This window comes from Poecilia reticulata, chromosome 23 (assembly GCF_904066995.2).
Source record: "Poecilia reticulata chromosome 23, P_reticulata-male-v2, whole genome shotgun sequence".
NCBI classification, from domain to species: domain Eukaryota; kingdom Metazoa; phylum Chordata; class Actinopteri; order Cyprinodontiformes; family Poeciliidae; genus Poecilia; species Poecilia reticulata.
Window position 1 is genome coordinate 18,909,827 of NC_088852.1, and position 23,893 is coordinate 18,933,719.

At 39.4% G+C, this 23,893-nt stretch overlaps 2 protein-coding genes across 3 annotated transcripts in view; one reads left to right on the forward strand and one right to left on the reverse strand.

Annotated features, from left to right (window-relative positions):
* Positions 1–230: 230 nt before the first annotated feature.
* spx (spexin hormone) lies at positions 231–3,035 on the forward strand. Its single transcript, XM_008401249.3, has 6 exons — positions 231–339; positions 679–762; positions 859–916; positions 2,390–2,452; positions 2,615–2,701; positions 2,842–3,035. The coding sequence occupies exons 1-6, from the start codon at positions 319–321 to the stop codon at positions 2,895–2,897; spliced, it is 369 nt and encodes a 122-aa protein (XP_008399471.1). The 5' UTR covers positions 231–318; the 3' UTR covers positions 2,898–3,035.
* Positions 3,036–3,735: 700 nt separating this feature from the next.
* Positions 3,736–23,893, reverse strand: part of gys2 (glycogen synthase 2) — a 34,936-nt gene continuing 14,778 nt past the window's right edge. For both annotated transcript variants that reach the window (XM_081603997.1, XM_008401244.3), the window contains 11 exons: positions 16,078–16,195; positions 15,815–15,935; positions 15,614–15,720; positions 15,365–15,424; positions 15,206–15,284; positions 10,963–11,076; positions 9,808–9,934; positions 5,985–6,080; positions 5,741–5,904; positions 4,441–4,521; positions 3,736–4,220 (listed from right to left, as the gene is read on the reverse strand). In XM_081603997.1, coding sequence (XP_081460123.1) covers positions 4,002–4,220; positions 4,441–4,521; positions 5,741–5,904; positions 5,985–6,080; positions 9,808–9,934; positions 10,963–11,076; positions 15,206–15,284; positions 15,365–15,424; positions 15,614–15,720; positions 15,815–15,935; positions 16,078–16,195 — 1,286 coding nt within the window. In that variant the 3' untranslated portion in view covers positions 3,736–4,001. The remainder of the gene's footprint in view (positions 4,221–4,440; positions 4,522–5,740; positions 5,905–5,984; positions 6,081–9,807; positions 9,935–10,962; positions 11,077–15,205; positions 15,285–15,364; positions 15,425–15,613; positions 15,721–15,814; positions 15,936–16,077; positions 16,196–23,893) is intronic.

The window sequence follows — 23,893 nt, forward strand, 5'->3', positions numbered from 1 at the left end:
ATTCACCAGCTTTAAGAATTTAAGATTTAGGAAAACTACTCAGGACATGAAATGGCTTGTGGCAACTTCTTGCAGCAAAACATTTACATTAACATTAACAGCTCTCATAGAAAGAAGCAAAATGATTGAAATTGATCCGTAAGTCTCTTCTTTCGCTCTCCTACCCGCCCCCGTTTTATCATACTGGCGTGACCTATTAGTGTTGGCATTATGAAGAAGTGTGAAGCACAGAGGAGACGCTCCCCATCACAGTATAAATACAGAAAGCCAGCAGTAGCAGTTACCTGATCCTGTTTCTGAGCTGGACACCAAGCCAACATGACATCTGGCACCATAAAGGTAAGAAAACACACATCTTCATGTTCATTTTACATTCTAGTTTAATGGAACATTTAGTGAAACCTTTGCCATGATTATTTGCAGAGTACAAAAATGGTTGAACACATTTTCTTTATAAACTTTTAAATTGTTTGAAGAAAATTGACTCTCAACCTTATAATTTCCTTCTTTCACTGAGCTTTCAGATTCAAATGTTTTATCTAACCATTTTTATGGTGTAGCTATTTTTTATTGTTATATGGATGAATCAGGGGCCTTTTTCAAGTTTTTAATAATTTTGTAGAAGCTGGCAGGGTGATGGTTGCAGCTCTCTTTTTAACTTGTCTCTGTATCCCACAGGGTGTGAGGGGCTTCACGTTAACCAATCTGCTCACCCTTTTGTTGCTTGCATCCTTCATCTCACATTCATGGAGCGTGCCAAAAGTAACTGTTTCTTTTTGGGGGGGTTTACTGTAATGAACAAAAGTGTTAAATTGCAAAATTAAAAACTGGATAAAACTTTCTTTGTTTTGTCTTCAGGGCTCATTTCAACGAAGAAACTGGACACCACAGGCGATGTTGTACTTAAAAGGAACACGTATGTATTTGGTCTTTTAATGACTGACATTTAGGGTTTAATATTATTTTAAAACTATATCATTGGACTCATTTGTTCACATCTTTGAAACCTTTTCACATTTTGTCATATTTCTGGTCTTCAATGAGTCATTTGACAAGTGTGTAATGTTATCCGACTAATAAATAATGGGAAAATATTTTTGAAAGATGTTTGTGTTTGCCAGAATAAGCAGTGAGAGGAAGTGATCTCAAGCTGTGATCTGTGATAAGGACACTGGTGTCAATCAACATCCAGTAAATAGAAAATAATGATCACACTAATTAAAGATTGAAAAAAATGTTTTTTAATTTCAAGACAAAAATTTATTTTTCCATGTTAACCAACTAGAACTGTAAAACCTGCTCTTACAGTATTTTGAGTATCATCAAATTATTAAAATGCTAACTCAAATTATTTAGACAACTGTATAGAAATACATTTGCGATCAAGTTCATTCTTAAGACATGATTATGTTACTGTCAGGTGGGCTGCACTGACTGGGTGAGGCTCAAACCACAGACTGAACATGCGCACATAATAATCAGAGGAAATAATTCAGGGTGAAAAAGGAAAAGAGTTGGCAAAAGAAACAACAGGATTGAAACCTTCCCAGTATTGTGTTGCTATTGTAACTGTTGCAACCATCTGTCTGCTATGGTAACCACCAATATCTCTCTAGGCTCTATCATTAAATATTGCCTGTTTATTGTTCTTTCTTAGCTTTGATTCACCATTTTTTGTAAGATTAGAAGGAAATTTGATACTTTTTTTCTGCTTCTCTTTAGCGTTAAGCCTCCATGTTTTCTTAACTATCTGCCTTCACTGAATCAATCTATCAATTTATCCATCACTCAGTTCTATTTATACCATCAGATAGATTTGGTTACAGTAAGGTGAGTCAGTCTTCTTTAGAGACAGGAAACTTTACATGAACACAATAAATATAAATATAGCATGATTCATAATGGTCTGGTGCCAACAATACTTTAATATTAAATACAATTAAAATCCCTCAAATACAGCATCCTCTTTAGGACCACTAGGTCATGCAACACTCTGAGTATGTGCTTGAAGACGGAATGGCATTGTAACATAATATGCAGCTCAAAAACTTTTCTGTTTCTGTCTGCATTTTGGTCTAACTCTAACACCACCATTCATAAGTTTTCCAATATTTGTGTTGATCTATCACATAAAACCCTACTGAACTGCACTGAAGGCCGTGGTTATAATGTGACAAAATGTGAAAATGTTTAAGGAAAGATTTATGAGCCACTTTATGCCATAATATTCAAGCTCAAATATTTTAATGAATAGTTTCTTTTTACTAACACAGCTGGACAATGTATTCAGAATGGTCATGTTTGATCCAAACTGTTGTGCCTACATTTAAAAGGAAAAAATAAATTCATTTCTAAGGAAATGAAACTGACTTGTAATACTTTTTGTCAGAGGGTCGTAGGTTCATCTCTGAGGACGGAAAGGAAGGAGATGTCTATGACACTCTACACTTAGGTACAACAATGTTTTTTTGGTTCATAGTTGAGCTAAATTAATGTTCATTCTGAGCAAGTTGTGTTCATAGTTTGAGAACAGTCAGAGTTCCCACGGTCTGCCCCAGACCTGAAATCAGAACTCGGCTGATGTGTGTGTGCTTTTTGTTTTTGTTTCCTTCAGAGACCCGCAGTCAAAACACAGAGAAGCTGAGTGTTGGCCAGGCAGCCACAGTGCTGCTCAAGATCCTGCAGCAAGCCAGAGAGGGAGGTGACCACTCAGTCTGTCCGCTTGTTTTCTGGCATTGTTCCATAAGTTATTCGCTGTTCTCCAGAACTGGCCGAGGCTTTTTCATGGTGTTATGCCTAAAGTTCTATAATATAATGTTTGTCTCTTTTTTTCTCTCCTAGCCGATGAAGCTCCAGATCAGGTGTATTTCCCAGTGTGGAAGAGAGAATACTTCTGACATCAACAATAATCATCAGATTTCATCATTTTTGTATTTGTGTTTGGTGCAACACTGTCAAAAAGCTGCATTGTAAATATGAATGATCTCACTGTGTTTAAAATATTTTAATAAACACTTGAGGATTATTGCACTTTAGGTTTGAGGTTGACTTAAATGTTTGAAATAAAATCACTGCCCATTTATACAATCTGCATTAATTAACAGTGAATGTGTAAAAGTCAAGTTTATTTGTGTAGCACATTTCGGCAGCAATGCCGTTCAAAGTCGTTTGCATCAGAGCCCTGAGGACCTGATGGGGCCCCGACCTGCTGCTGCACCCCTTTCATGAATGAATGGGTGATTACCAGGTTTCTACAGGCAGGCAAAGGGGGACATTCAGTTGTGCTGGAGAAGGACACAACTGAAACGTGTCCTCTGTGGACCCTGAGGACGGGGCCTGGGGGCCACTGCTTTACATGATTAAAACATGGCACAGTAATTATGTTGGAACCGGCAAACATTATATTTTTCCTAATAGCATAATCGAAATAAAAGATCATTGACATGAAATATACATCAGATATATGGATCAATGTTCCAGGTATCGGTCAAAAGCAGCCGAGCCGTTTGGGGTTTTTAGCCTTGAGTTAAAGGATCTTAGTGTTTCTGGACGTTAGTTCCTGATTAGAGGAACATAAAAACTGAATGCTCACCTTCTCCATGTTTGGTTCTGGTTCTGGATGCAGAGCAGACCAGAACCAGAAATAAATTGACTTTTCAATAATATTCTAATGGAATGGGTCTGTAGGTTTGTTTGATGTAGCCAACTAATCAGTTTAGAGAAATCAGCAAGAGTCAAAGAGGTTTAAATTTCAGAAGTTCATAGCTTTTGCATGATTATAAAAAAGACATTGTGTATGTTTATGAAGTAAAGTTTAGACAGATCCAATCATTTCCTAAAATATTTTGAACAGAATCTTTTTGTTCATGTATCCTGACTGATACAACTAAGTTATTTGTGTGAAAGTAGAAGAAAAATGATAATTATTTAATCTCCAAGTTTATTGAATGTGTTGGGCAGTCGGTGGAACCAGGAAAGATTCTGAACTTAAATTATTGATTTTAATTCCCTGACTCTCCTGGCTGCTTTTTCTTGCCTTCTGGCACTGATCCCAGCATAAAAGGAGCCTTGATGTTCAACCGGTCCCTCTCTGCCTCCTCTTCTTCATTGTATGGTTCATCATCATCATCATCCTCATCACTGTGGTGTGGGGTGGAATGGAGGGAGGCGGAGGGAGACGGAGGCACTGAAGCTGGCCGAGGATAACGGAAACCCTCAGTCTGTGAAGACAACACAGAATGTCCTTTTCATTAGCAGTCTTTCCATCTACAACTTTTATGTGATCATTTTACCCAGAGCAGTTTTTAAAATAGGAAACGAATATGGCTGACCTTACCTCAGAATCTCTTATTAAATCAACAGAAACTCTTTCCTGCTCTTTGGAGAAACTCCACACAAAAGGGAAACATTTCAACTCCCTTATGGGAATTCTTTACTTGCCTTTAGAGGGCCTTTGTTATCCATCTTGTATTTGTCTGGGAAACTTCTGCTAAGAGCCAGATGACGGGCATGTGTGTAGAACTGTCACAAGAAGAAAAGATAGATGCCAAAAAAGTCCATCAAAACATCTTGTATGTAGTTTTTTTACTCTGTCCATGTATTAGTTTATTTTTTACTTGTTCTTATTTTTACTTTATGAAAAAAGGCTCACAGCTAATCAAACACTGAAAAATCAAGTTAATATTGTAAATGTATCTTTATAGAGTCCCTATACAAGGTCCTCACTCCCTTTGATGTTTTATCATTTATTGCTTTTACTAATCAATTATGATCAACAAAATTTGACAACAATTTCCCCAAAAACCCTTTGGGTTCACAGTGAAAACTGATTTCTATAAAAAATAATGACAAATATAATTATTTAAAGGGGGAGTATTATGTTAAATTGACTTTTTTTAAAAACTTTACAACATGTTATAATGTTATTCCTCATCAACATCATGGAGTTTTGGTTTGAGTATGTCTTGCATGTTTGAGAAATCCTTGAATCTCCCATGGCAACCATTCAGGGGTGCCTAAATGCTTGCTGTTTGGAGCTGCCTTCCCCACTCAGCTCCACCAGACTAAGAAAACATCTGGAGGAGTTCCACCAGGTGTTCTCTGAACTCATCTTACAAACTACTTCTCATCCATCCCTTCTAACGGTTGTAATTGGGATAATGGAGGAGCATTGTTGTGACAACATTCTTAAGGTGAAGAGTCTGAAAGAGTAGGAACTTCTTAAAGAGACAGATGCTCAATGTCAAGGGACTAAACTATGAAGCTGACAGCTGGAGCAGTTTATCTGGAAGAATGGAGAAGAAGTGCAGCCTGAGAGCGATCCACACCGAGAGCCAGCTGATAAATACTCTCACTGAAATTTAATGCAATCACTTCTTTCTTTTTTTTATTGATCGCTGATTGATCCGTAAAAGCAACTAACGAGGTAAAAAAAAATCAGAGGGGTACTTTTTGTAGGGACTGTTAATTTAATTAATGCTGCTTGACACAATCCCACTCCAAACGAGTTTTTGAGATTTATTTGTTGGCAACAATAACAAAGTTAAACTGTGGATCACTTGCACATCTCCAGCAGAGAAAAGGAAGCGTCAGGCTAGTCATTAGATTTTAACTGCTTGTCATATTTTTTTGTTTTCGGAAACACCATTACACTCATCTACAGTATTTGTGAGTGATAAGTTATTATAAAACCAATGGCTCTCCTGCAGTTAAACTGTTTCTCGGTGCGTTAGAAACAGACCCTTCCTAAGTATCTCCAGTCCAGCAGGTCTGACAGCCTCTCGGTTCGGTTCCTCTGGATGATGCGTTGACGTCGAGACTGCTGACAGAAACTGAGCATGAACTGGGTCAGCTGGTTGCAGGACTCCTCAGCAGATCTGAACCGACGGTCCACGATGTAGATACCTACGACAGAAAAGAGGTTTGAAGGAATACTGACCTGAGATGAAAAAGACGGAGCATTGAGGCGTCTGTGTGTGTACTACCATAGGCAGCAGGGTCTGAGACATGCTCCTCCATGAAACAGCCAAACCCTGACAGATTGGTGGTGACACTTGGTATGCCCATCACAGTACATTCACCTGGAAAAGACACATCCAGCACACCTGTATGCTCAAAATTTGGATTGCAAAGACAAGTAAATTAACAAAATGTAGGATCTCAATGAGGCACCAGCACCCTCCCAACCCCACAAGGGACACGGGTGTTAGAAAATGGATGGATGGATTGATAGTATCTCCATGATTACAAACAAGAAAACTGTAACAGGGCCTTAATAAACCTATGACCTTTTGAAGCTTTTCAAGCATTTGTATTCATATACCTTACTTAACTCCTCAAATAAAATCCAAGAGTGCCACTAATAAGTCCCCTAATTATCAACTAGAATCCATCCATCCATTTTCTTTACACCCTTGTCCCTTAATGGTGTCGGGAGGGTTGCTGGTCTCTATCTCCAGCTAACGTTTCGGGCGAGAGGCGGGGTCACCCTGGACAGGTCGCCAGTCTGTCGCAGGGCAACACAGAGACACACACACACACACACACCCCCCTCCCCCCCACACACACACACCTAGGGAGAATTTAGAGAGGCCAATTAACCTGACAGTCATGTTTTTGGACTGTGGGAGGAAACTCAGCATGCTCAGGGAGAACATGCAAGCTCCATGCAGAAAGACTTGGTGCCGGGAATCGAACCCAGAGCCTTCTTGCTGCAAGGCAACAGCTCTACCAACTGCGCCACTGTGCAGCCAAGAATCCAGCTGTGTGTAAGATGTCACCTTACAACTTAGCAGAGAACCAATAAAGTGAGCATGTGAACAGAACAACAGAGCCAGTCAATGAAAACATCTGTAGGGTGGAAGAGCCTTAAAGGCTACAAAGTGTTGCAGGAGACGTATTGGTTGATATCCTCCAGGCAGTCAAGCCAAGAGCAAGATGGAGAAAGAAGAGGACCAGAGGCCCACAGATGGGCAGAGGGCTGCCTTGTGAAGAGAATTCAACCCCTAACCTCCCTGAACTGTGGTTAAGGTTGGTCTTCTCTCACCAGCTGTCGCTCAGACTCTATAGACCAGGGATGCTCAAGTCCAGTCCTCTAGAGCTCCAACCCTGCAACTTTTACATGCATGCCTGCTCCAACACAAATGAGCCAAAAGGCCGGCTAGCTAACGAGTCATTCTTTTGATCCAGGTGTGTCAGAGAAGGATTGCAGCTAAATGTTGCAGACTGGACTTGGCCACCCTGCTCAGACAATGACAAAGGACTTGGTAATCTAGACTCTTGAGGACATTCATCCTCAGAGGAAAAAGAGTTGACTGCAGCCTGCCTTTCACCAAAAAAACATTCTAGTTCTTTTCCAGAAGAGACATTCAGCCTCCTAAAGCCTTCACTTAGATTTATGAGAGGTTTTTAAATGTTGCTTTAGCCCAAAGTTAGCATAGCAACACCCGTGGGGCTTCATGTGAGTCACTAAAATAACACCAAGTTCAGAGTCAATAGCATGTTGCATAACAGAAGAGAGCCACTGTTAATGGAGGTGTTCTACAGGGCTACTCAATCTGATCAGTTCATTGAAGGAAGCATGGTGGGTCACTCAGATCTGAGTCATCAGAAACCAGGCAGTATTACTCAACAGACCAGTTCAACAGATTTCCTACAGGTCCTCAGGGTCAAACTCTACAGGTTTAGGATGGATGGAGTAGGAAGTGAGGGGCTTAGCACTGCCAACAACAAAAAGCTGTTCTTTTGCTGGCATCAGAGGTTTGTTAGTGAATAGAAATATTACTATGAAGACTGTTTAGAAAATAAATTTAAATATGCTAGTTTTAAAACTTAGCAACATGTCTTGACTGAAATAGCCTAAATATAGTTTTTGGACTAATCTTTATTTTACCTGTAGTTACAGCAGATTGTTTGCTTTGAACTGCCCTTTGTCTGTGTGGGAAAGAATCAGGAGAAGTTCCAGCTTCACACTGATCTGTGAAAAGCCGTAAAACAGCAGGAGTTCAGGCCAGTGGAGGAGAAGCTCTGCTTCCAGTTTGTTTAGATAAAGGAGACAAATGGCCTTTGATCTTGCAAGCAAATTGCAGGGAGTTTCTAACTTTAGAGAGGGTCAGACACAGCTCCTGGTTGGATGAGCAAAGATACGCCTTATTTGAATAAATTAAAGAGAAGAATACGCCTTTACTATAAAACTTTCTACACAGGAGTAACAAATCAGATTTTGCTCTTTGCAATTTCTCCAAAGACGTCTTTGCTTTTCTTTCTTTCTTTTCTTCTTCTTTCCCATTTGTCTCAGGTAAATTAAATTAATGTGTTTTAGTGTGTTTGAAGTGTCTGTGTTGTCAATGTGATTTTATACTTTTAAATGTTAGAATAAACTCTGAAAATGTATGATGTGGAGCGTTGACTGTCATTTCTGTGTGGCTTTTGTTTCCACGCATGGAATCATTGAATCCAGGAGGATAAGAGAATTTAACAAGCCAGAAGTTATGATTTTATTCTCTTAAAAAGACCAAGGACCACAATGTAGCAGAGTCAATTTTATTTACTTATTTAATTTCCTTTATGAACCTTCTCAAAACTCATTTTCTTGGAATTGACATGTGTGTTATGTATTATTTGTTTTATTTTGCTTTTATTTTTGGTCCTTAGTGTGCAAAAATCTATCCTCATCTATGAACATTTGTTTTCCTTTAATTTTTATTTTATTTTGGTGAGGAAGCTTTTATTTTTTTATTTCCTATTTTTGCGTTATATCCTGTGTTCCCGCTGCTCTCCTCAGTTCACGCCAAGCTGCGCTGAGGAGAGGTAAGCGTTTTTCTGTTTGTGTATTAAAATATTGAAAATGTTCTAAAGCATGTTGTAAACTCATAAGTTTTTATATATATTACTGTTTGTTTTATGCTTAGAGCAGCACCTCACTGGGCATTTAATTCTCACGTTTGTAATGTCTATTACGTTTTCCTTGCCAAGGTGATTATTTTGTGTTTTTTTTTGGTTGGTTTAGGTTTGTGTGAGGAAGCTGAAGCCCAGAAGCTGCTGGAGTAAAAATGTTCTTGTTTTGAACAGGAATAAACCGATCCTGATTCCTGATTCTGATGTGATTCTTCCATCCCTTTATCAACTGTTACAACAGCATACATTATATAGAATGTTATTGAGATATTTAAAGCAGGATTAGGTTAGAAAACAAAATCCAAAACTTTGAACGTCTCTCAGAAGCTTTCATTTGTGTTTATTTGTTCCTTTTATTAGAGTTAAATGCTGGTTCCAGGGAAAATAAAGGACTTTAAACAGATGAAAAGGAATCAAGCTGGTAAACTGACGGAAAGGTGAAAGATAAACTCGACCAAAACCTGAAACTGACATACAGAAAACAGAAAGGAACAATAATGATAAACCAAGAAAAAAAACATACATTAGAATGAAAATATTATCTAAGTGAATAAACAGAAAAAGATCAAAAGAAGAATGTGATGCTAGAGTCACCTACAGATAGTAGACACTTAGTATAATGACCCACAAACAGTTTTTTCAGTTTATTTTTGTTTTTGTGCTTTTCTTTTTCACACTATGTTAAAAGTAAATTCAGAATTGTTTTTGGGTAACATAATCCTGTAACGGTTATTTGTTTGTCTTGGTCCAATTTGTCATTGTAAATGTACCACAGTTGTGCATGATGCCTTACAACAAATCCTAACCTGAAAGATGAATGTTTTCTAATGTTTCCTGTTGCACCAGTTTATTATTATCGGAAAGGTCTCATGCACACACAGCATGAGCTGCTGTTTGCTGGTCAAAGTCTACCTGGTGTGTATCCCCATGGCTCATAGTAGGACGGGAAAACTCCAAGGTTACAGCCTCGGACAAAGTCCTCATAATCCATGGGCAGCAGAGGACTGGTGGAGGACAAGAACTCAGGGTGGAAGATGATCTGAGAGAACACATGAATACATGAACACATGAATACATGAACACAATGAGACACAGATGTAGCTGGCTTTTCAGTAAGCTAGGCTAGTTTCCTCTTTTGTTTGAATCACATACAGTTAATATTTACCAAGCAGGTAAATGGCTACGATATAACAGTTTTTTGTTTGATGGTATGCATTTAAAAGAGAACACCAAAATAAAATAACCACATTTAAATAACTGAAAGCTCATTAAGTCACTAAAGCAGGTCATCTTCTCAGTTTAGATTTCTTGTCACAATGAGATGAGCCTTGGCAGAGTGAAGGCACAAACAGCCGATCAGATGAAGCATTTTACAGCTGCAGTAGGTAATGTTTATAAAAAATATACTTTTTAGACTGCAGATGTTTTTAAGACAATCAAATATGTATCCAATTTATTATCTCATATAGAAATCACAGCAATCAGATTTGTTTATTTTATTTTTTGGGCTTGAAAAGATCAGACTTGGGCTGATCAAATTATCATGATATGGACAAAAAAAAAAAATCAGATTTGGGTTTTATTTTACCTCACATAGTCAAAATCAAAACCATAATACCCATGGCCATGACATTTCATTCAGATTTTCTAAACTTTTCTCTCCTGTAATCTTAAAGTAATTCTTTCCAGAACAAAAGTTTTAAACTATTCCCTTCCAATCTTCTATAACAAGAGCATCTATCTTCTGAAAAATTTGTGTTTGATTTTCCAGCTTCCTTCTACTTCTAGTGTTTAATGTTCAATAAATTCTTTATTCATATTTTTTTATTATTGGTGTTTGCAAATCAAGAATTGCCAAATAACAGTTCTCCCCAATCAAACTGGCATTTTTTCATGATTACTTAGATTTTATAATATATTTGCAAGAGAATGTATTGTGCTTGCATTTAGACAAAAAATATGACATTGTTTTAATCACTGAAGATCAAATAACAACTTAAAGAGGAAGAAGTGGGGACTTACTGACCCCAGCACTGCAGGTTGTAAAAGACAGAATGTTTAATCTACCTTGACGCGGTCGTTTCTAGAATTGAAGAGACCAATGCGTCTGACGTTGAACAGTATTGGATCTTCAGAGTCGTCCAACATATTGTGAGTGGTCACTGGAGGAAGACTGTGTCTCTGAGAAAAATCATTAGGACATACAGTGAGAAAAGTTTCTAGTTTTTAGACCCTGAAAACCAAGTAAAATGTTAATTCTTTTAGACAACATCATCCAATACATTCTGGCTCATATTTGCATATATGCTCTTTCGTATATGCATTCAACATCACTATATTGCAAAAACCTTTTCACATTGTGTCAAATCATGTTATTGTAAACTCTAGTACTTTTAAATTATATTTGATGTGACAAACCAACATAAAGCTTTTCAAAATTGTCAAAAGGAACTGAACACAGAAGAGTATAGTTTGTTTACATTTATTTTGTATTTTTTTAATTAATTTTTTCAATTAAAAAAAAAAACTACAGTTGTGTTCAGTTGTGGTTCAAGTCTTTTGGGATATGTCTCAGTCTCCACCACCTCTGCAGGGCCAAGCACATTACCAATGTCATAATGCTTGCTACATGTCTCTTAAGCAGGTGACAATTCCAGACACAAAAGCAGATTTAGAAAGGTTTATAGATCAATGGTAGTTCAGAAGAAGTCCAGCCGGTGTCTGGAGGAATCTCCAGGTCAGCACTGACTGCAGGATGATCCCAGCATGCAGTCTCAGTTTAACTTCTTTTTTGTTAAAGCTACAGTATGTTAATTTTATTCTTTTTTTTAAAGTATGTTTTTTACTTGTATGTTAAAATTATCACTATGTTGGGACAGTGAAAAGAAAAAAGCCAGAGGCTAGTGACATCAGAAAGAAACAAGAGCAGGAAACAGTCCTTGGGTTTTCTGTGAATGTGAGATGTTTTCATTTCTTCTGATAAACTAAAATACAAGCAAAATGTCTGAATTATTTTCATACAAAGAAATAGGTTATATCCTCATGAGGACCAAAGAAAAAATTGTCTTCCAATTTCAGTTTTTTTGTGATTTCCTACCTATTAAGGCCAAAACGAACACCTTAGCATTTTTTAAAATATATTTCTTATAAGAATTTAACAGCATGTCCATTGTAGTGGACATTAGGACTATTTCAGTCTAAATTATGACAGAATTCAAAAAATTGAAAAATGTACAGGTGTACAGATTGTTGTTTAATGAATCACATTAACCCAACAAGAGGTCACATTTGGAAAAATACATTTAATAATCAGAAGTTATCCATTTCTGGTTGCAGTCTATTGCTTGTTACTTGAAATAAAAACCAAAAATGGCTGCAAACTACAGGGGTGTCGCTAAACACTATTGCCCAAGAAACAATAGTTTCTATTAAACAATAGCCTATTTATTTTTACTTAATTATTTGTTTATTTTTTATTTATTTTGAACATGATAGAAATATAAAATACATGAACAAGGACTTTTTCAGAACATCAGCACACTGGCCTATCTTGGATTTCCCAGAGTCAAAATCTTCTGGACTACAAAATCAAAAGTGCCAGTTATTAGCAGGAAAATGATGAGGAATAAGTTCTGCAAACTTCTCAAAGGGTCTTCCAGCAACTGGAATCATTATGATGAACCAAAAAATACCAAAGCCACACCAATTACCAGAAGATGGGCCACTGTGAACAGAAGGGAGCATCTTAGCTGACTGTCACAAAGAGATTTGACGATAATCCTGTGGCGAAGGCCTCCAAAATGTATGGGAAAGATCTAAACGATATTTGCAGTTGATGGTCAAACAAAGAAAAAAACTTGTATGTAGGATCTTTAGGACCAAATGTTGAGCTTTCATTGAATGTCGACCAGAACCAAGAAATGGACATTCCCATCACAGATGCCTGGCCCTAGACAAACATACAAATTAATCCTGGCCCACCTTGCACAGTGACTTTCCTGCTCTCTCTCTGGCTCTAATGGTGCGTTCACACCAAACGTGTTTTGAATGTCAGGCCCATCTGGTTTACATTCAAAGTCTATGTGGAGGTGTGTTGAGGGCTATGGAGGAGCATTCCAAGCACCTAGAGCGGTGCGATTTGAACTGTTTGGACCCTTTTTTATGACGTTCCACATAGACTGTGAATATAAACCAGGCACACCTGATGCTCAAAACGCTTTTGGTAGGAATGCACCAAAAGTGCACACGTGTCAAATTTGAAGTGTCAAGTGCCTTTTTGGCATGCGAAATGCGTTTGGTGAGAACGCACCATGATTCTGTCTCTTCATCAGATTGTCCTGAATCTGATGAAGCTCCTACCAGAGGCTGATACTTAACCTCATCTTTATCTGACAACTACAGATCTGAATCTCCCTTTACTATCTTGTGGAGAATCCTGTTTCACGTTTTTCTCCTACAACAATGTGGAGTCATTAAATACACTGAAATAGTCCTGATGTCCATCATAATTGACATTCAGAAAAGGTCTGTTATTTCTAAACAGAAATTATTAAATTGTTTTTACTGGTCAAAATATTATTATTGGTATTTAATTAACATGAATATAAATAATTATGACAAAAATAACAAAAGAAAAAAATATTTGACTCGCCTACCCTTGTTATGTGCTCGGGCACATTATGATTTTTGTCTGTTTCTTTTCTTTCTTTTCTTATAGACTTTAGTTGAATTACCTTTTGTTAATATATTTTGGAGTTTGGATAACTTCTCTTTAGTCATTTAATTACGTTAATTTGTGACGCTGTTGGTCCGCCTATAAATAGGCTGGGTTTCGGCAAGTTGAGGATCCCGCCTAAGCTAAGCTCCGCCTTTCACTCGCTTCCGCTCGCTCCACCACCACCAGGTGCGGTGCGCGCATGTCCAGTTGCTGTGGGCCGCAGCTGACGCTTCCAGCCTGCCATGCAGTATTTCTGTTAGCCTTTATTTGTTTGTATTTCTCTTGTGATTTTGGCCTGGTGGGACCGGTTGTCCTGTTTTCGATCTTTCATTTGTATTATGATCTTTTTGCTTTAGTCCTGTACTAGTAGGGGCTTCGACAGCCCTGTATAGGGTCAGCCCCCTGCTGTACCGTTTTGTTCTGTTTAATCAGCTCACCAGGTCCAACTTTCTGTTAATACTTTTGGGGTTTTGTTTTTCTTTATTTTTTGGGACACGGGATCTGAGGGTCTTTAACTCTAATTTCTTCGCAGAAAATCAGAAGAAGCTGAACTAAGAAAACCAAAGTGAAGAGAATTTAAGAATAAAATTTGTTGAACCCTCATCTTTTCATCTCGTGTCCTCGAATATGTTGTGCCCTTGGTGGACGTAACAATCCTCTATCCATAAAATTTGGTTTCTGGCAGGTCGGCCATTTTGATTTAGGAAAAAAAGGGACTTCCCGGTATGCAAACCTATCACATGACATCCCTGGAAAGTCAAGGATGTCCTCTAAAGAGTGCTGTAGGGCTAGAAAGGGTAACTCAAAGTATGAACAAAAAATAAGCTTCAACAAAATGTTCATTATAATGGACATAGGTCTATGGGCCGGTTCTCATCTGTGAAAAGGATAAGCTGATCTGATGAAGCTGACAAGCAACTAATGTTTACAGTCCAAAAAAGTTTTGAATGTTACTGTGTGCTGTCAAAGGCAGTAGCAATTCATTGAATGGTCAGATAGTCCCTCTGTTTCTGTTGTTCTCCTGTTAGCCATCCTCCCTCCCAGTGAAGAGTTGAATAGTTTAATTTCTTGAGTTTCTCAGTCTGCTGGTCCTGCACTTTGGAAGAAGCAGTCTCCCACTGAGCCTGCTGGTGGCTGGTGTTGTCTATTATTATAGTTTCTGTAATGTTCTCCTCTCTGCCACTGTCCAGCCTTGTGCCAAAGATTTCATCTTTAAAAGAATTTTAATTAATGCACATCTCCTTACAAAAGCCTTAAAGCTAAAGTAAAGCCTTAAAATTGAATAGGTGTTTCAATGTTATGTTAAAAGACCGAATATAAACAGAGCAGACAGGAGAGCAAGTGTTATTGCTGTCCCAACATTAACATCCAAATAACAATATTCATCCATTATCTCAAAATGATGAGATAAGGGTCTTACGGTGATGACATAGTCAAACCATTATTGCCCAGGTTTGACTACACAAAGCTTTAGTATGATAAACAAGCGCTACAAGTTCATGATGACACAATTGACCTGTTATAAAACTAATTACATTATTTCAGGACAACACAATAGAAATAAATTCCAATACATACAGTTAGATTTTGTACCTGTGTAGCATAAATAGCTCTCTTCATAATCGTCAAGTCATCTCTGTCCAGAATGGTGTTCATGTCTGGGATGTTTCCTCTGAAGACAGAAAACAGAAACATTTAAAAGATTTCCATTCACACATAACCATAATTACTTCACAAAATGTTTATACTCACGTCAGCAAAGATTCATAAAGCTTTTTACCAAACTTCTCCTTCACAGTGTGAGCTGTGTCCCTGTGAGCAACAAAGATCAAACAGTTTAATGTTTTTTTCAAAATACTTACCGTATACATGAAAGTTGTACGGTAAGTACATCAAAGTGTGACTTTGATGGAGATGGAGGTATGCTGAGGTTTGTTACCGTTTACTTTTTATATTTCAAAAAAAGTAAATGGTACCATTTATATTTCAAAGAGAACCTACCAGAGCTGTTTGCGCACGGCCTGACCCTTCAGAGACTCCACATTGAAGTTGTTGGTTTTGGCTGGCATTATGAAGAAAACCACCACAGTCAGGTCATTTCTGTGGACCTGTTGAGAAAGTCATGAGGAATTCATGTGGACTAGATAAAACTGGAAAACACAAGATGGAGAACCACAAATTCTAAGAGTTGAAGGTCCTCACCCGCAGCAAGTAGTTGAGTCTAGACAGCGATTCAAGAAAAATGTCAGCTCCCTTGTTGGAGAATTCATATCTCCCAGCAATGAAAAAGAACAGGGTTCTATCCAAGTTGAAGTCAAGATGCCTGCCAAAATGAAATTTTACAAACTGACAGAAGTTAGGCAGTATCACAGTGTAACTCAGAATGATGTGACCTGTTTGAATTGGACCAGGCAACATTAAAATCAAAGAGCCATATCAGCTTACTGACTGAACTACAGGCTCACCCATAAAAGTGTCCTCTGACAAACTCCTGGATGCGGGTCTTGTTAGTGGAGTGCAAGTTCTGAAACTCATGCATGGCTGAGAATTTTTTCACATTCAGCCCATTTGGGGTCACCACATCTACGCCAGAGTTAAACAGAACAGAGCTGACTTTACTGTTGGAGAAAAGTACAAACAATACTGAGACACGGTATTTGGCTGCAACTGTTTTTGCCACACTCGAAATATGTCAGAGGATTTTAAAGATAAATAAAGATAACCTGAGTAAATACAAAATGCAGTTTTCAAATTATTTCATTTATTAAGGATTAAAAAAAGACTATTCCAAAAAACTTAACCTGCTTCCTTTACTGCACAAGTTGATGCCTATTTCAGCAGCTCTCACTTATTCTTTTATCTTTGTTAAAGTTCCAATAGATAACTTTATCAAACAGTATATAAACTTTTTTTTTTACATATTACATAGTTACTTTGAAAAAGTTACTTTAATCGGATTACTGATTACTCCTTGAAAAATTAACTTAGTTAGAGTTTACTGTTGAGCAGGGCGGGGGACAGTTGGGCAGCGTTTCTTGTAAAATTTTTACCAAGGAAGCACATTTGTTAAACCGTTAGTGAAACAGTCACTGGTACTGACTACTATATATTCCATTGAGGGACAGTAACTTTAACATTACATACACCTTTCTGAACAGGCGAGGGAGCACTTTCTCCATCTATTAAAGCGACTTGAAACCATTCCTCCCTTTCCTGGCACCTCCAGCCCCCATGGGCACCCATCCGGGCCGGGGGGCAGCCGCCCCCCCAGCCGCCACCATAGCTCTGCGCCTGTCAAGTTTCTCACGAGTTCTGACGTGCGGTACGACTGTTCAGTACAGGGGTGCTCAAGTCCAGTCCTTGAGAGCTGCCATTCTGCAACATTCAGATGCTTCCCTGTGCCAATGAACACACCTGAATCAAATGAATGGCTGGTTAGCAGGTCTGTTGGAGTAAAGATGCATCGAAAAGTTGCAGGACGGTATCTCTCGAGGACTGGACGTGAGCACCCTTGGTTTATTATTTTTGTTAGCAGCTAAAGCTAGCCAAGCAGGTGTAGCACGGGGTGACGGGTGGTTAAACAAACATTAAAACTGTCAGAAAGGCAGTTTGAGTTAACATTATTTAGCTGCGGAGTCGTTTTCTTGACGTTTTCGGCTATAGACGGCATAATGGGGAGAGTGGCTGTGCTGGACCGGTGGTTTGATCTATGCGATCAAAGCTAAGCCAAAATGTTTTTGTCTCTATAAATAATAATGATAATAAACAATGAAATATTGGCTGACTCTTTTTTTTCTTTTAGTGTGTCATGTTGGTGACTGAAGCCTGTTATGATGACTTAAACACATTTCTTCTGACAGGTTGGCAGAAGAAATGCTCTCCAGAATGTTTCTATAACCTGACTAATTTCTATAGTGCCTAATGTCTGAGTTGTGTTCATGGTAATTATTTCTGACATTTTTATGTTTTATGTTGTAGGTGGTGAAAAATGCTCTCCAGGGAAAACCGGGTGGACAAAGTATTTTGGTGGGTCTGGTAAGTTTTGCTCAGTTCTCTTTAAAATCTTTATTTATTATCCTAATGTCTCTGCTATTTATCCTGTTGTTCCTCCAGGCTGGGGAAAACCAGGCATTCTTCTGTTGGTTCATGTCCTACATCCTTCATCCAAAGGCCACAAGAAGAATCCAAAACAGCTCATGTCAAACTGTGGACCATGTTTTCAGATATGTGCAGGTTAATCCTACTTATTTGTAGAATCACTTTCTCATTGGCTTTGTTTGCTATCTGAATGTAGCTGTGCTACTAAATATGTGTAATAATTTTTATTATTCGTCTTCTTATAATTATGTCAAAGATCCAAGCCAGCTCTCGAGAACTGGACGTGAGCACCCTTGGTTTATTATTTTTGTTAGCAGCTAAAGCTAGATGAATGAGATGCCACTTTGAGTGGCATCTCATTCAGATTAGTTGTTATCCTTTTCTTTTCGTTGAAATATTTCTGTTTCCATATTATTTAGAATCTAAATTGTATTGTCTATTCTTTTTCCATGTTGGAGGGTGCCGTCATCTGCATCTAATAAAGTAAGTGCCACTTGGACTCTTGAAAACCATTAATAGTTCACATTTTAAAATCCTGTTTATACTAGAATTCCACATTATTTCAGCCATGTTGAATTTTAGATTTTGGAAGTCCTTTTTCATTGATTTGCTTAGTGATAACCAAAGCACGGATATTTCTTTAAGAACTGTGTTTTTATGTTCATAAGATTGTAGAAATTAATGAGTTAAACCTAGTTTATGTTGCTGTAAACTGAAAGTCTTCCATTTTTATTCCAGTGTTGGTGAAACTATGTATTGACTTTGAAGGCCTATTTTTTTTTACCAGTTCTCTGAGGAATGGTTTTGTGTTATTTGTTTTGAATGTTTCAATATACTGGAAATATATGTGGTTTGATGCATAATGGTGCCTTTAAATAAAAATTCTGTTCTGACGGTTACTTATCACATCCTCTTCTGTGTTATGTGAAGTTCTGATTATGCAGATTATGCATTTTAAAACGGCACCAATTGTAGCACTTCTAAGAAGCTTACACTGGGTCAGGTATTAATGTTCCATTGTAAAACTAAAACTGTACCTTAAAAAGTAGCATTTCAGTTTTCTTTGCAGTAGCTTACTCATAAAGTGAATGCAGTAGTAAAACTAAATTTACAGTAAAAATACTGGAACCTACAGACACCAGTATTTGAAGGTATATTTACTTTCACCACTGTATTTTATGGTGGCAAACAGGTACAAACACCCAGCAAAGACGAGAAAAACACATGCAACAAAAAAGAGATGCAAACAAAAAATGCTGAAAACAGAAGTGATCCAGACCACTAGGGGGAGTCAAACAAAGAACAGCTGTGTCCGAAGTCGACGACCAGAGGAGAGAAGCTGTAGCTTTCAGCTAGCTGCTTAGCCTTTACCGTGGCATCATGTGTCTTAGCAACCGTGACAACGTGAATCACATAGCGGCGAAGGGAAAAAAACGGACTGGAATATAAATACACTATATTCCTGAGAATATAAATAGTGTGGCAAATCTGATTTCTCTATTACTCTTCACCTTTTATAATAAAGGCTGTTGCATATTAAAAAAATCTTAGTTTGATTTTAAACTGTTCAAACATGTATAACACATTTACACAAGGAATGTAAGCAAAGTATCCCTTTTCAAATACTCTCCAAATTTCAGGTAAGACAAGTTTAGACAAGTTGACAGTTTAATCAAACTATTGTGTTTTAGGCTTAACTTTAATCAGTCAAACCGATTTGCTCAGGAATATATTAAATATTTGAGTGAACCAAAATGTTACAACTAGATGTTACCTGACTTAATATTTGTGTTTAACTGTCATTTGGGAAAACCTAAATGAGTCAAGTGTTCTCCCGTGGTATACTAAACTTGGACCAGCTGGCAGCAGGGGAGGGGAGCTGGGTATTAATATAGCAGGAGCAGACGTCTCCGAAAACGTCGGACAGATAGGTTGATGCACTGATGAACCGAGCAGAAATGTGAGATTTATACTGTACATCTACATTCTCGCCTACAAACATTGTTTAAATCATGTTGTGTCATGGCTGCTAAGCAACATAACGCTGAGGTGGAGGCTAGGCAGCTAGCTGAAGGCTACAGCTTCTCTGCAGTGGTCTCTGCCTTCGCAATGCCCCTCTTCCATAGACCGGTCCGTATGGTTATGTGTATTTGTTATGTTGCATTGTGATCACTGTTATGTGTAGAGTGTTATGGGGTTCCCCTGTCTGACTCTGCTGACTTCCACTCACATGTGATGGACCTGTCATGTGGGCGGGGGAGCAGGAGGACCAGGACCGATGCTGACAGAACACCGGAAGAGTGGGGAGTACAGTGTGTGTTAGCAGTGAAGCTATTCAGTTGAGTGTAACGGTTTGTTAGAGGTGCAGCTGCAGCCTCAGGAATAGCAGCTCGCTCTTATTTATAATAAACTCTGTTGGAGGTACTACATCTGCGGTGTGTTGACGTCATTACAGTATTTACTTACAGTAAACCACTTTAAAAGGAAATTACAGGGTTGAAAAGGTAAATGTCCATCAAAATACTGGTATCTACAGACGCCAGCATTTTATTTTTTACCATTTTTTCTGAAAGAACGGTAAAAAACAAAAACCTGGCATCTGTAGCTACCAGTATTATTTTATCGTTCTTTCAGAAAAACAGTAGATTACCATTCTTTCGAAAGAACGGTAAACTACTGGCAGCTACAGACGCCAGTATTTTACTGTTCTTTGAAAAAACGCTAAACTACTGGCAGCTATAGACGCCAGTACTTTACCGTTCTTTCATAGTATCTATACCGTACTTGCATTGATGGTAAATTACTGTCAGGATTAATTATGGTACAGCTACTGTGCATTTACGGTAAACTTCTGGCACAATGAATGATGACTTGAAGGCATCACAAGCAGCGAGCGGACTGAAACTGTGTAAAAAGATAGCTGTATCACTATTAGCAATATTTCCCAATCCATAGGGTTCATTTTTTACACAGTTAAATAAGGGAGAGTAGTGCTGTCTACATAGCTCTGCTATATTATTGTTAGTATCTGGGTCCTTTTGGGTTTTGGTATTTTCCTCTTGTTCCGTTGTTCCTTCCATCGACCACCAGACGGAGCCATGGAGACAAGCTCGGGAGGACTGGAGTGCTGACGTCACCATTCACATCAGTGATCAATTAGCTCGTCAGCAGGGCGTTAAGAGATGCCGACTGCTAGCCCACTGATGCCCAAGCACTGGTAGCTCAGAGCTACCAGTGATGGTAGCTGCTACCATCACTGGTAGCTCTGAGCTACCATCACTGGTAGCTCTGAGCTACCAGTGATGGTAGCTCTGAGCCCTCCTGCGTATTTTTGTGTCCGCTTTGCCTTGAATACTAGAAGTAACATTTCCTTGTTGTTTGGATCCTTTTCAGATGATCGCGTGACTCCAAGCCTGGCTGTGACTCCGAGTTTCCTTGTGACACTGTGGATCTATACCCATGGGTGCCCAAGTCCATACTCACCTGCCTCCGTTGAAAGACTTCTTCAGTACCTGTGTGCTCCCGCTAGCAGTCCGCTCGCTGCTTGTGATGCCTTCAAGTCCAACGTACCTGTTCGCCCTCCACCGCACGGACGACTCCCTTCTCCAGTCCTCTCTCTGAGCAACCCCTACTTGGACTGTGTGTCCGGTGAGAACTCCAACAAGGCTCAAAAGACCCAGACCTTCAGTATCCAACTCCCTGGCAGCTACGTTTGTCCCAAGAGTAAGCAAAACAACTTTCAAGTTAATAACTGTAATTTACCACGACCTCAAACTCACCACCAGGTCTGTTTTCTCCAGTGCCCTGGTGTTCCAGCGATCCACTATTTATCTGAGACCTTGCCGTTGACTTGCCTGCTTGTCAATAAACCTTTTTAAACTGATTTTTCTTTTCCTGACTTGTGTTATGCATGTGGGTTCGAAATCTTAAAACAAACATGACAATTATGAGTCCCAGATATACCCTCTATGGTACTGGGGAGTAATGCAGCAGACCTGTTTAGAGCTCTGACATCAATCCAAAAGCCAATGGCATTATTACAAAGCAGTTTTTCAGTGATGGAGTCTGCTCTCATGTTCTGCTCACATTTGGAAATGTATCGAATGGCATATTTAAATTTTGCACTGGTAAGTTTTTTATAATCTAGGAGAGTCCCATCTCTTGGTCTACCTGCTTGTACCCACATCTTATATGCTTGTTTAGCGTCTGCATGGTATCCTGACACATGTTTATTCCAACCTGGCCTGATGTTATTAGTCTTTCTGCATGTAAGGTATGGTCTTGTACTCATACAAAGCAACCACGATGCCATCATACATAGCATGGAGATCTATACAGTGAGAAATATCACTGCAATTAACATCTGAGCACATAATAGATTGAAGAGAAAGACTTATTTTACTCAAGAATATCAGTTTTCATATGATATGCTAATAAGTCATCTGTAGAGAGTCTGGACCATTGAAATCTAACTGAGGGGGCACCATTTACCCCCCATATAAACTCTGGAAGACTTTGAATATCCAGCATCATTAAAAATGGAACATGATCTGACAGAATATTCATATAAGTTCTATTTCATCCCTACTGACCGCCAGAGGGCGGTTCTGAAAGCACTGAATGTTCCCTTCGCGCATGCGCCGTTCGGGCAATGATGTCAGTCACACCTGTGACACATCGGATGATCAATCAGAGGCTATATAGCATGACGTCATCCGAGGCTCTGTTCTTCTTTTCTTCTCGCGTGCGGTTCGCTTTGTAGGGCGTAGGACTTTTGGATTTCTGGATCTTTTCGCCGTCGTTGGATGCCCGACTGCCTGTTGGCCGGAGTTGTGATGTATCGCCCTCCGAGGGCTGCGACGGATCTTCGTACTGTTTGCTGGTGATGACAGCGTTTAGGCCTCTCCCAACTCGCAGCTTATAACCACACATGTTGGAGCTTAGCCAACGGTGTTAGTCTTTCTAAATTTGACGTTTTGTTTTAATTGGTCACGGTAGCGTCTCGCCCCCTCTCCCAATTTCAGCCGATCTTGTTGATCGCTGACTCTTCGTTTTCTGCTTTAATTGGTGACAGCAGTGTTCTCCGGCCCCTCTCCCAATCTTGAAGCGTTTTTTCATCCTATACTGGACGTAGCTGACCACGTCTGCCTGTTGTTGGTCCGCTGGATTTTTTCTGTAATTGGTGACGGTAGCGTCTCGCCCCCTATCGCAATTTCAGCCTATTGTAGCTTTGTGTTGAGCTCACCTGACTCTTCGTTTGCTGCTGTGATTGGTGACGGTAGCGTTCTCCCCCACCCCCTCTCCCAATCTTGATTTGTTTTGCATCCTATGCTGGATGTAGCTGACCATGTCTGCCTATCATTGGTCCATGTTTTTTTTTTTTTTTGTAATTGGTGATGGTTGCGTCTCACCACCTCTCCCAATTTCAGCCGATCTGGTGATCATAGTTTTGTGTTGGGCTCACCTGACTTTCCGCTTGTTGCTCTAATTGGTGATGGCAGCGTTTTCGCCCCCTCTCCCAGTTTTATTTTTTTGACCCTTATTCTGGGCATGGCTGACAATGTCAGCCCCTTTGCTGCTCTTTATTGTGATTGGTGATGGTAGCGCTTTCCGCCCCCTCTCCCAATCATAGTCTGCTCTGTCTGCCTGTGGTGGGAGTCACTTTAGTTTTGGCCATGAATGGCTCCCACTGTTGTTTGGATTGCAGGGCTGTGCTTCAGGCAGATGATGGTCGTGTCCTGTGTCCGGCCTTCCTCAGGTATGATCACCTGGTTGAAGCCCTGTCAGACAACTGATGAACTGCAGCTACATGCCCCATGCGGTGAATGTGGCTTAACTGGCCCAGTTACGCCCCATGTGTGTAAATGACCTTCCGCCTTCTGGTCAGGTGGCCACTCCTAGGTGCTCTAAGCACAGAACTGAGGCCACAATTTCTGGCTCCTCCTAAGAAGAGGCGAGCTTAGTCTGACCACGGTCTTTCCGCAAGGGTTGAACGATTGTCTGCAGAGTTGGCGGAGATGAAATCCCTTTTTCAGGCACCTCAGGAGGATGCTCCCATGACTGCGTTCTCTTCCCCACCTATGCCAGAGTTGGCTGTGGAGGAAGATGTGCTGTCTTTGGCTGCCTCTGCCTCTCACTTTGGTAATGAGGAGGAGGTATAGTCGTCTCGCACTCCCTTTTCTA